General features: G+C 43.7%; 1 protein-coding gene across 17 annotated transcripts in view; it reads right to left on the bottom strand.

Moving 5' to 3' along the window:
* CD44 (CD44 molecule (Indian blood group)) overlaps nucleotides 1-13,441 on the bottom strand; it is an 87,505-nt gene that overhangs the window by 2,749 nt on the left and 71,315 nt on the right. For all 17 annotated transcript variants that reach the window (XM_029915770.1, XM_029915772.1, XM_029915776.1 and 14 more), the window contains 3 exons: nucleotides 11,459-11,533; nucleotides 7,499-7,570; nucleotides 4,952-5,030 (listed from right to left, as the gene is read on the bottom strand). In XM_029915770.1, coding sequence (XP_029771630.1) covers nucleotides 4,952-5,030; nucleotides 7,499-7,570; nucleotides 11,459-11,533 — 226 coding nt within the window. The remainder of the gene's footprint in view (nucleotides 1-4,951; nucleotides 5,031-7,498; nucleotides 7,571-11,458; nucleotides 11,534-13,441) is intronic.

A 13,441-nucleotide genomic window follows, 5' to 3' on the forward strand; every position in this document is an offset into this window, starting at 1 on the left:
AGTCTGGGCTTTGCTTGTTTCTTCTGGCTGCCTCCACCTAGTTGTTGTATTTACTCTGAAGATGGCCCGGAAGGCTGAAAGTGGGAGTCTGCTTGCATTATTTTCAATTCTCCAGTGGTATCTCGGGAGTTCTTTGGAGGGAAGGTATCTCATTAAAGCAATTCCCATTTGCTGACCTAATGGATGATTTCGAAGTTGAATCGAATATTGTAGGAAAGTGATTAATAATTGTAAAAAATGGTGCATGGGCAGGAGTTAAGGAATTCTGGTATTTAGTCTAAACAATGCTGATTTTAGTTTTATTTATTATGTTTATTTATTTGAGAGAGAGGGAGAGAGAATGAGCCAGGGAGGGGTGAGAGGGGGGTGGGGTGGTGGCGGCAGGGACAATAGGATCCAAAGCAGGCTTTATGCTGACAGCAGAGAGCCTGACACGGACACAAACCCACGAGCCATGAGATCATGACTTGAGCCAAAGTTGGATGCTCGACCAACTGAGCCTCCCGGGTGGCCCTAAACAAAGCTGATTTAAAATTTTTTTTAATGTTTTATTTATTTTTGATACAGAGAGAGACAGAGCATGAGAGGGAAAGGGGCAGAGAGAGAAGGAGACACAGAACTGGAAGCAGGCTCAGGCTCTGAGCTAGCTGTCAGCACAGAGCCTGATGCGGGGTTCAAACCCACGAACGTGAGATCTGACCTGAGCTGAAGTCAGAGGCTTAACCGACTGAGCCACCTAGGCGCCCCACAAAGCTGATTTTAAAAGTGGGGAACACTGGACCTGTCGGGCTCAGAAACATTGTGCTTGCAACTGTTCTGTCCCTAATTTCCCTTTGGATTTGCATATCTCTGTTATCTGAGTTCTTCCAGGAGGACAGGAAGATTCTCATAAATAACTGTCCTTTTTAAAAAACTTACTGCATCACTGGTTTATTACAAAAGGATGGAACTCAGAAGCCCGATGAAAGAGCTGCATAGGGCGACGTTTGGGGAAAGGGTGGGCACTTCCATGCCACCCTGAGAGCACCATTCTCTCAAAATCTCCACAGCTCACCAACTCAGAAGCATTAATAAGTACTTTAAAAACATAAGTTTTAGTTTTTTCATACTTCTTAGTTATTTCAGAAAGAACACTAGAGCTGAGGGGACTTCAGAGGCCAGCCCAACGTTTTCATTATGTAAAACCAGAGACTGAGTCCAGGAAGTCAAGGGTATCCTCTGAGGCTACACCAACAGGTACAGCAGTAAACAGAGTAACTGCAATGTAGATTTTCTGACTCCGAAGGTCAGAAATCTCTACAGAATTGCATCCCCATCTTTATCTTCTTTCTCCTTAAATCTCAGGCATCAATCTGCTGAGCAAACAGTGACCACGAGATGTGGAAGGAGCCATACTCAGGTCTTACCAGGAGGGAGTGGACGGACTGGGTGGGGTGAGAACCCAGGAAACACGTATTTAGGCATGGAGTAATTTATCCTGAAAGATTTAGGGGAGTAACATAACAACCGCTCTTATGTCTCTTCCACCTGACAAACCTTAAGACATTTAGAGATTTGTTTCAACTTGTGTTAGAGCCGTGCCATTCAATATGGTAGCCACGAGCCACAGGGGGCAACTTAAATTTAAAACCAATTGCAAGTAAACAAGGTTAAAAATTCACCTCTTCAATCAAACCAGCCACATTTCAAGTGCTTAGGAGCCACAAGTGGTTGGTGGTCGTGTGTTAGGGTAGATATAGAACATTTGCATCATTACTGGAAGTTCCACGGACAGCTTTGTTTCCGAGGACAGAACGAGGCTGGGTGGATGCAGACTGCAATAGGCTAGACTGTAGCTTGAGAGAAGGAAGGCATTTCTAAACCCTGGAGCTTTCTAGAGGGGACCTGCTGAGCAGAGGGCAGATGACTGGCCTCTGGGGTTTACAGAGAAGACGGTGAGTCCCATGACACTGACAGCTGATGAAGGCCTTTTCCGCACAGTCAGGAGACAAACATCCTTGAATCATTTCTGTTTTGTGAAACCTTGTCTTGTAAAGGCCTCTCCTTTATTTTTCCTCTTCTTCATACATGCCAGATCAATTCTTTAGGAGAAAGACACCCAACTTCTGTTGGGCCCCATCTGGTCTCTATTGGGTATTGATATCTACCAACCCAACTGACTCCTAAAACAATTGTTTGCTCTTAAGGAAAATGAAATAGGATTTCCATTGGAAAGTTCAAATTCAAGGAGTCCGGTTACATGAGCAACAGCAAGGAAAGAGGATGTGGGGGTGGGAAAAGCTGAAGAAATAATAGGATCCCCTAAATCGGCATCTTCAGGAGGCCTGACTCACAGGTCGCTTTGTCATGGAGGCCCGTGATCAGCCCTGGCAGGCCAACGTCAATAACCGCTTTTCCACTTTCAACTTTTAACCAAAATTCACACGCCAGGGCCTGGCACATGGTATGTTCTCAGTCAGCTGACTCAGACCCAGCAAATCAATGCCGCCACTAAACCTTAAGGTTCTCTGGGATGGGATGGCGCCCTTTCCACTTTTAGCTTCTCTTCCTCGCCAGCACCCCGTCATACGAGCTACTCGAAAGGTGTCTGCTGAATACACAGAAGCCCATCACAGGTCTTTATTTTCCACCAAACTTTCTTTGATGAAAACAGGATTCTGGCTGTCTCTAAACCGTAATGTTCAAAGCAGAAAGGCCCCAGCCTTTTAAGAGGATTAGAAATGGGCTTGCAGCTTTAAAAAAGCAGTGCACATCAAGGGGCCCGTGCAGCCCTTAACCACCAACTAGCTGCGTGGAAAATCTGGTTTAGATTATCAAATCAGGACATAGTAATTTACAGGTCCAAGCAGGTACTTTAGTGGTGAGATACTCGCTGTCCTGGATCCTGTGTGTCCCTGTTTGCCTGTTGCTAGGGTGACTACTGGTCTTGGGACGAGGGAGAAAGCGACCGTGGGGCCCGTTTTTGCAGCTGACATGATGGGGAGAGACATGTGAGCTGACCAGCCCCCCTGCACGGCCTCCAGCTGCTCTCGGAGACAGCTGAGATGTTTCTCCGAGGAGTCTCCCACATGGACGGCATCTGGGGCCAGCGTTTCCATGGCGACACGCGTACAGCTGTGTATGTGTATATGTGAGCAGAAGGGGTGCAGTCTAGGCCCTGGAACAAAAAGACTCATTTCCAACAATGGGAAATTCATCTTTAATTGAGCAAAAGTAATCTAAGAGAAAACACGAAGGCTGAGGGAGAGCATAAAGACTCTTTGTAAGGGCTCCCTTAAGTCACATTATTCAAATTCAGCACACAAAATCTCTTTCCATTTAGTCAGAGAGGCTTCTAGGAGGTCTTTTCGGATTTCTGTTCCTAGTGTTTGTTCCTTATACAATTGGCTATCATGAGTAATTTTTTTTTATTATTCTCTCAAAGGTACAGATAGCAACAGCTATTGACTTTAATATAGCACTTTTATGAACCTTATACCAGGGTAGAGTGGCATTATTTGATTTCCTCCGACAGAGATACTGCATGGGCTGCACATGGCAATAGAATTAGCTGTTTGTTGCTTTACAAAAGACAACAAGAAACATTCTAGCATTTTTTCCAGGTCTTCTCCCCAAGGTAGGGGCATTTTCTGGCCCTCTAGATGATCTAGTGATACAATAAAGGCAGCCATACTTGGAAATAGGATTTTTTTTTAATGTTTACTTATTTTTGAGAGAGAGAGAGAGAGAGAGAGAGAAAGAGAGAGACAGACAGACAGAGCATGAGTGGGGGAGGGGCAGAGAGGGAGACACAGAATCCGAAACAGTCTCCAGGCTCTGAGCTGTTAGCACAGAGCCTGATACGGGGCTCCAACCGACAAACTGTGAGATCATGACTGGGATGAAGTCTGGCACTTAACCATCTGAGCCACCCAGGGGCCCCGAGAATAAGATTTTTATATTGTATAAGGGGCAATCTCAAGGGACATTTACAGGAGGTTTGATGTTCTTCTCCCCTGATGATCAGGGGGAAATAATGCATCTTTAGAGCATTTTGAGCAGGAAATTTAGAATTGTACCCTATGTACCCTTTCAAAATTCATGTCCTCTGTCGCTAGAATGACTATGTTCCTTTATTTCACTTTAGGTGGTGTTATTTCTGGAGCCTGGTCACAGCTCAATCAGGTATATGATTATTTAAATAACTTCCAGCAGTAGAGGCCTTGGTTGAGGTAGGGAGAGAGAGGGACCTTTGAGGATATGCAAACAGCCCACATGCTGTTTGACTGTCTTTATTAAGACTTTTTAAAGGAAAATTCGTCATCATCTCATAGACTTTTGGGGAGCTCTTCCTAAGCAATCACCCAAATCCTTTCAACTACAGTTCCCAGAAAATAGAAAATGGTATCATTATAAATAACAACAACAAAAACAAAAACAATAAAAAAATCACAGAAATCCAATGCCTATTTTAGGTAAGAGTTCTAGAAGGTTCTGTGGGGTTTTAGACAGGCTAAAGAAGATGACCAATTCCTAGATCTTTATACAGTGATTTTTGTAATGTGGATGCACTTACTAAATATTGTTTAATCAATCAATGAGTGAGTACATACTCTTATGCCTTCCCAGTGAGGTATTTTATAACCTGCATCAGACAGAGTCTCCAAGGGTCTAACCCTGAAAGATTCCACACTATTTAGAAGTGCTGGTCCAAATAATCACTGTGTCTGTCTTATCTAAAAAATGCGCAAAAGCAGGACTTCTTGTACTGTGCCCAAATCCCTGGGATCTTGTCAAAACACAGACTCTGATATAAGACATCAGGCTAGGGCCCGAGATTCTGCATTTCTACAAGATCCCAGAGTGATGGGGTCACCAGTTCCAGGGGCTACACTCTGAACAGCAAGGACATAAAGCCCAACATTTAAGTGACGTCCTTTCAAAGCAAAGGTCCCAAAGCGCATCCCCTTACCTTCTTCGACTGTTGACAGCAATGCAGACGGCAAGAATCAAAGCCAAGGCCAGGAGGGAGGCCAAGATGATGAGCCATTCTGGTGAGAGTGAACCAAAAGACACCTGTGAGCTTGGGAAATACACTTCATAAAAACAAAAATGCACTTTATAAATTGACCTGGTCCAAATAAGAACTACACTCAGCACCACAGATGAGTTTGGCCAGATGGCCCCGCCACTGGCAGATAATACTAGAACAATGCTTCTATAAGTGTCTGCCCAACAGGCCTCTTGTTTTAAACTCTTATCATCAGTCAGAATTTTTAAGTTCCTCCAGAAGAGGTATGTCTCCAAAAAATCATAGGATCACCTACGAAAACTGTAAAGCCTTTGGTGCTATATTATTAAGCAGACTGAAGGATATTTATGTTTCCCTTGAAAGGAACATTCTTCTCCTATCTGAGAGCATCCACCTTACATTTTATGAAGAAACACAAAAGGGGACCATGTACTTAATTGGTGGAAAAAGGACACTCCCTCAGAGGTCCGAACTTGTGCACATTCCACAGGGTTGGGTGGTCATTAGGGAAAACTCATCCCTCCAAATGTGCCTACTTTTGAGTCAGCAGTCACACTTCCAGAAATTTATAGCACCTCAGAATTAGTTATGAAGATGTTCACTGCTCTGCTATTTAAAATAGTGCATGTTGGAAACGACCTAAAATAATAGTAAGGGATCAGGTTACATATGTTAGAGAATACCCAGTGTATTGGGGCAGTGATACCAGGAGAAGGATATTTAATGATGTTGGAAACTGATGGGCAGCCAGTTGGGCGGTGACTTACTGCACAGCATACTTGCTGTAACTACCTTTTTGCAGAGAAATTACATTTTTAAATGATGGGAAGGACATAAAGGAAAATGGTAACCATATTTCTGGATGGCGAGGTAGATAAGAAATGATTTATATTTTTGTCCTTTGGTATGAATTTTATAAAATGCCTCCAGTAATCCTGTATCACTTGTGGACCATGAAAGTGTTATATACAGGTCTGAAAATCAAGCTCTAATGGCATAAACACATGACTACTTGAATCAGTTCTCTTGCCAAGTGGGTTGTACGTCTGTGCAATGAGCTAGAACTCAAAAACCAAGACGGGTGGGGAGTCATTGATTATCCGTTCATCTTCCAGAGTCTTAGTTTTCCTCCTTGGACTGCCTCTGCTTGACCACCACCTGGTTAGGTGACTTTGGAGGAGGGAGGCAGAGTCAGGAGATGGGGAGGCCAACAGGAGGTACCATTTCTGTTCTTTTCTCTGGTCTTTCCTCCGAGAAGCCTCACACTCACCCTCGCTAGAGCAGGGAGAGCACTGCAGATTGCAGTTCTGCCACCCCCACTGCCCCAGCAGCCCACTCCCTCTCGCTCTCTCTGTCTCTCTCTACTTGCTCCTTTCTCAGCGGTGCTCAGGCAAGCAGAGGCAAGGGGACGAGGTGCTTCCTACATTCTTCCCTTTCCCTGAGGGCCTCTGAAGAGGGGAGGGTTAAAAAGAGAATTTACAACCCTAGGAAAACCCTTTCTTCTTTGTAAACCACCCCCTTAGAAATGCTCAGTTTTGAGCCCAAGTCAAATAAAGAATTTGCCTCAAGTGCCTTAAATCTTGAAGCTCAGGAGAGTCGGGTGTCCCAGGCCCCTCACTGCACAATGTGAATCATTTAGACACTTTCTTCTGTCTGGATCAGTAAAGACTGGCCCTCGAGAAGAAGCGGTGTGGGGAGCATGTTTTTACTCCACCCCACACACATGGCCCTCATATTTCCTCACTGTCTGCAGTGTGAGAGGAAGGTTGCATGTTTCACCCTGAACCCAGAAACCAAGGGGGAAACTGGGCTGGGACAGGAAGGACCTGGGTATGGCATAGCGTCCGTAGAGTCTGCCGTTTGGGAAGAAAGCATTAGTAACTAACGTGCCACTTCCTTGGGATAGGCGAGGGACAGGTCTGAATATTAGCTCATTCAGTTTATGAGGCCCAGAGAAAAGAGTTTTATTCTTTCCTACCAAGTGCTCTCATTCACCCTTTAGCTTACAAAGAACATGTTTTTCTTTTCTTTCTTCCTTTCTTCCTTTCTTCCTTTCTTCCCTTCTTCCCTTCTTCCTTCTTTCTTTCTTTCCTTCTTTCTTTCTTTCTTTCTTTCTTTCTTTCTTTCTTTCTTTCTTTCTTTCTTTCTTTCTTTCTTTCTTTCCTTCCTTCCTTCCTTCCTTCCTTCCTTCCTTCCTTCCTTCCTTCCTTCCTTTCTTTCTTTCTTTCTTTCTTTCTTTCTTTCTTTCTTTCTTTCTTTCGTTTTTAGAGAGAGTGCAGGTATGAGAGGGGAAAGGGCAGAGGAAGAAAGAGACAGATTCTAGGCTTACGCTGAGCGTGGAGCCCTCGGGGCTGGATTTATGACCCTGGGATCATGACCTCAGCAGAAATCAAGGGTTGGATGCTCCACTGACTGTGCTACCCAGGTGCCCCAAGAATGTGTTTTAGTTTCCTTTTTTGTTTTTTGGCTTCACAGATTGAAACTTACCCGGAATTTGAGGTTTCCGCTTAGGGCCGGAGGTCGTGTTTGCCCTACCTTCTTGACTCCCACTTGTGTGTCCTAAGGGGAAGAAACAACATCTCTCAACCCAAGTTTAGAATGCATGACCACCAGCTCCTTCCAGAGCAGCACGCAGGGCCAACCTCTCTACGCACAGCTATTTACTGATTCAAGCCACAGACATCTATAAAGTGTTACACATAAGATATCTCCCCAGAAATGTTGGTTTCGTGAAGGCTGAGGTCTGGAAATGTTATTTTCATCAAGATCATGAGAATTCTCACCAGTGGTATGGTGCAGTGTTTGAGAGCTTGGGCTCCAGAGCTGGGCAGCCCTGGGTTCGAGTCCTGCCTCCACCTCATGCTAGCAATGTCTGCTGAGTCAAGTTGCCCTCTCCAAGTCTCCATTTTCTCATTCACAGAATGGGGATGAGAATGAAATCCACTTCACGATAATTTACAGAAGTTTACTTTTTATTTTTTAAAATTAATTAATTTATTATTTTTTTAATGTTTGATTTTGGGAAGAGAGAAGGACAGAGCATGTGTGGAGTGGGGGGGGCAGAGAGAGAGAGGGAGACACAGAATCTGAAGCAGGCTTCAGGCTCTGAGCTGTCAACACAGAGCCCAACATGGGACTCAAACCCACAGACATGTGATCATGACCTGATCGGATGCCTAACTGACTGAGCCGCCCAGGCGCCCCTACAGAGGTTTAAAGAAGAACAGAAGGATGGGAATTGTGTGTAGTGGCTCCGTTCTGTTTCTGATTTAGGAGCTTGCTACTCAAAGTGTGGTCCCTGGACCAGCTGCATAGGTGTCACATGTGGGAGCTTGCTAGGAATACAGAATCTCAGGCCTTGCCCCTCCTGAACTAGAATCTTCATCTGAACAAGATCCCTAGAGGATTTATAGGCTCCAGAAATTCCAAAGCATCCAACAATCCCATGCAGTGCCTTCACAGACACAAACATAAATATTAAAAAATGAGGGTTTAGGGGACAATGCCCCTTTCTGTCTAGGGAAAATCACCCTAGCAGAGTCCCTGCTATTATGTTATTGAAACATGCCTTTTCAGAAGTATGAATATTTTCTACCACTTCAAAACAAAACAGGGAAACAAACAAAACAGCTCAAACTGGAAGGAAGCGTCCCAAGACCAGGCATTTATAAGTTCAAACGGGAGCCTCATCAAAATGAGGGATTCATCGTGTTTTAAAGAAAACTCCTAAGGCATCTGTGAAGAGACCCACCTAAGTTAATGCTTTGTTTTTTGCTCGTGTTTTTTATGCTTTCTCCATTGCTTCAAAACAAAATTTGAAAATATCCCACCAAAACAAACCCCTATCAATGGGGAACTCACTGCAAAATTCTCAAGTCCACCAAGGGAAGAGAAAAAAAGTAATCAGGGCAGTCTGGCTAAGCAATGTGAGAAGATGGCCAGGCTTTAATTAAATCAAGATTTCCGTGGACAGTCAAAGCTTAGACTGTGCACAGTGGACAGTGAAATCTTGATGATGGTGGTTATGTTGCAGAAGCTGACTCCTGTTTATGCAACCTGATGTTTTTGTTAAACTCGAAATGGAACAAAACAAATTCTTACTAGCCTTCTGGCCATTCAACATACCTCCTGTCACTTTGACAGGGGCCTCATACTTTACAAACTTGAGAAGGTGTCCAACATGCTTTTCCTGGCTGAGTCCTTGGTCACTGGCAGGTTTTCACCTGCACAGGTGAGGGGACCTGGGCCATGTACCCTGGACATCTCTGGGCTTGAAAACCACGTAAGCGGTGCAGACACTCTCGCTGGTCTTTCTCTGACTCACAGCAGCCTTTGATATTTGAAAAGGAGGCCACTAATGGATCTTAATCTCTTTATTTTGGTTTTCAAAAAAAGTGCTCCCAGCAAGGAAAGATCGAGTGTGCGTACGACAAGATGAAACCTCCTACTTGAACGATACACACCTGCACAGGAGTCAAACAAAAGAGACCGCTCCCGCCCACCTGTTTCTCACTTCGTGCAAAAGCCAAAGAAGATGGACGAGATACAGCAGGCCTCACCTTGCACCCTAGAGGTGTGCAAACCCAGCCGGGGTAGGGCTAGCTGGGAAAGCATGTTCTGCAAAGAGGGACACGTGACACTGCAATTAGGAGATGAGCTCTAACCTGAGACGTGTGCACAGAGATCACTCAACTGGCCTCGACTGTGAGAAAAACAGTCTGGGACAGAGCTTCTCAAACTTCAGTGCACACCTGGTGTGAAGGAAGGTCGGGTCAAAATGCAGGCCTTGTGCAGTGGGTCTGAAACGGCTGGGGATTCTGCATATCCAACCAGCTCCTAGGAGATAGCCCAGTGGCTGGTCCAAGGACCACACTTGGAGTAGCTAGGCTCTCTTGATTTTAGAGAGCATGTATTTTAATAATAACTCCCTATCATTTTCAGGATTTTTTCATTTTCCTGGTACCTCATGTTCGTCACAAGAACTCTGAGAGATAACTCAGGCAGGTATCCTGATCCCCTTTTCCTAATTAGGAAACTTAAAGGAAACTTTAAAAGCCTAACTTGCTAAACACTACACCCAAGGAATCTAGAGAACTTGGGGCTTCTGTCTTTATTTTGGAAACATTTCTAATAAACCCCTATGTCCTGTGCTCTTACATAAAAGCTTATTACCAAAGCACCATGTAAATATCTATCTTCATATATGCTTTAAGTGTGTGAACCTTTAGGCCAGGGGGCAACCATGGCCCCAACTTAGGCATGAAGGACAGACCATGGTTCGTATGGATTTACCTGGTTTGCATGGATCACCTGGACTGATTATACCAGGGACACCAGTGCTGGCAGAACCTTTCAGTGGTCCCAGCGATTCTGGTCACAAGTAAACCTGCCTCATGTCAGACTTCTGTTGCCTGGAGTAGTATTTCCAGGGGTGTGATCTGAGTCATGGAAAACGTGTATCCACTTAATAATATATGCCTGGCAGTAATTATGGTCATTATGGAGTGCTTTCTGCAGAACGGGCTTATAGAGGCATTACGAGACCCCAGGGCTTGAAAGCCAGCTCCACCACTCAACTCACCAGTCATGTCAACCCAGCCAGGGGTCTTGCCCTCCCTGGGTTTTACTGTCCTTGTCTGTAATATGGAATGATAATAGTACTTACACAAGTCACAGGGTTTGTAGGATGGTGAAATACAGTAACATTAGATGAACCACATGACATTGTGGCTATTTGGTGGTTGTCCTACAAAAATGGTAGTTTCTCATGGTCCAACCTAGCACATGTAAAGTGTTTAGAACAATGCCACTAGCACACAGAAAATTCTCAGTAAATGCAGTATTCTGGGGGTTATGCTAACTGCTTTACCCATCCTTAAGGTTTCCGATTCAGTAGGTCTGAGGTAGAGCCTGAGTATTTGTATTTCTAGTACATTCCCTGGTGATGCTGATGCTGCAGGGATGGGGATTGCACTTTGAGAACTATTGCTTTGGAGAAAAGTCTTCCATGTGGAAGAATCAGGAAGAATTCAAGCAGGGGCTCAATTTAACATTGTACTATGTCAGATTAATAACAGGGGTTTTGGAGGAAGAATGGTCTGGGCTTGATCCCAGCTCCTCCATATACTAACTGAGGATGTTGCTTAAGGGATTTGAGACTCAATTTTCTAACAATTAAAATAGGGCTAATAATAATTGTCACGGGGCATTGTTCTAAAAGCTAAATGAGGAAATCTGTGCAAAGCAGTTAGCATAACCCTCAGCACATGGTACTGTAGCTACATCATAATATTTTCCTTAATGGTGTGATTTAATAAGCACTGTCTGTGATTGTGATGCATAAGGAAGTCTGAGAACCACTCTTCTTGAGACACTGACTCATACTTTATTAATCATCAGTGGGCTCAATGATGATAACAGTAAGTTACTAAAGCAGCTCAAACTCACCAGCTGATTCTGATCCATGAGTGGTATGGGACCTCCCACTGGGGTGAACTGGCGAGTTTTGGTCTTCTTGGTCTTCTGTAAGAAGCAGTTAGAAAAGAGTCATCAGTGGGGTGTTCCAGTTAGCACTGCCATCTGCACTTCCTCACTTTTGCCTCATCAGACAGCCCATCACCAAGGTTAGTCTTTTAAAATTCCCCAAAAAGCAATGGCAAAGGAGCCTTGAATGACTCCACGGAACTAATTGCTGTTCATTGCTTGACCAATTGGTGAGTAGGGAAGAGCTTTAATCAAAATGAAAGAAACTGGGACAGTACAGACCATCCAGGGTGACCACAGGAAGTGTGGTTTTGGTGGTTTTGATAGAAATCTAATAACCGTAATACTCTAACAAAAAGATTATGATGTCTTCTCAGGTCTGAGGCTGGAACTTGATATTGTGTCTCTGAAATGAAGATGATATGCTTTGAATTACACAAATGTGATCACTGGGTATGGATGTATTCTCTGGCTCAGAGCATGAGCCATTGAAAGAGATTTCTCTGAGGCAGGAAATAGAAAATGGTTTTGGTGTGCAGTAAAGAATCTTGGTGTTGAATTATGTAAAGATTCAAAGAGAAAGCTCAACTGCTTATTTGGAGAAAAAGTTGGAAGACAAAGGAAAAAGGAATAAGAAGTTAGCTAACATGTGAAAAATGTGGACTTGGTTATTAGAATATGTTTCCCAAAAAAGCCAGTATTTTTCAAAAATTAAATCTGTATTTTCAACACCAAGAGTTAATATCATCCCATCTTCTCAATCATCCATCAGCAAAAGGCTTTCAATTGAAACAAGCTTGTGAGTTGTTGAAATCACATCCACAGGTCAATTCTTGGGGTCAGCATATGGAAACCCCTGCTCGTCCCCCTCGTCCCCACACATTTCCAACACTACACAGGAATCTTATACAAAACAAAGCAACAACAAAACAAAAACAAGACAAACAACAATATCAAAAAGGGACAATGGCTTCATAAAATGGCTGTAGTCACCCATAACGAAGATTATGGTAATCTGATCATCACCATTTCTTTGATTTGAGAAGGGAGTAAAAGGTGACCTGTAATCTCTTGTATAATTGTACAGAGAAATCAGATTGCTTTGTTCCTTAGTTAGAATACCTGAAAATAGCATTTGCTGAAATGCCAACATAAGTAGCCCCAATACTACCACCACCATCATCTCCACCATCATCTCCACCATCATCACCACCATCATCTCCACCATCACCACCACCATTACCACCACCATCATCTCCACCATCACCACCACCACCATTACCACCACCATCATCTCCACCATCACCACCACCATTACCACCACCATCATCTCCACCATCACCACCACCATTACCACCACCATCATCTCCACCATCACCACCACCACCACTACCACAAGTGCAAATGTTTTAGTTCATAATGTTAAGCATTAAGACTGAGGAAAAGGTATGGGAAGAAATGAACTTTATCCGAGGGGTTTGGAAGAAAACCGACCAAGGAAGACAGTTGGATCACTTACTAATCATTTAATCCATGAAGGACCATGAAAACTCTGTTTGACCATGGGATATAGAAGGACTCAGCATATGTGAATATCAACTTTGTAGAAAAAGTTTTATCTACTCACAAATCGGCTATATAACCCTTCTATGATACTATTACTGTTAAAGTGGCCACTTAAAATCTAAATTCACCCAACTGCACCACAGGTCTTCTTTTGCCAAGAGAAACCAGGCAGTGCTCTAAGCTTCATTTCTCTGGAGGAAAACTGACAGCACTACTCAGATTATTTAATAACAGAGGGCAGAACCATGGTAAAACAAGAACCAAAGGATGCAAGGAACTTTGTCCTGCCAATATCACCAAAGTCAGTATTTTTAAGAACTGCTTTTTTCCAGAGGCTATGTGGTGAGCAGCCCAGAGGAAAGAATCCAAGCATCTGGCATT

Source organism: Suricata suricatta, chromosome 11, assembly GCF_006229205.1.
Source record: "Suricata suricatta isolate VVHF042 chromosome 11, meerkat_22Aug2017_6uvM2_HiC, whole genome shotgun sequence".
Taxonomy (NCBI): domain Eukaryota; kingdom Metazoa; phylum Chordata; class Mammalia; order Carnivora; family Herpestidae; genus Suricata; species Suricata suricatta.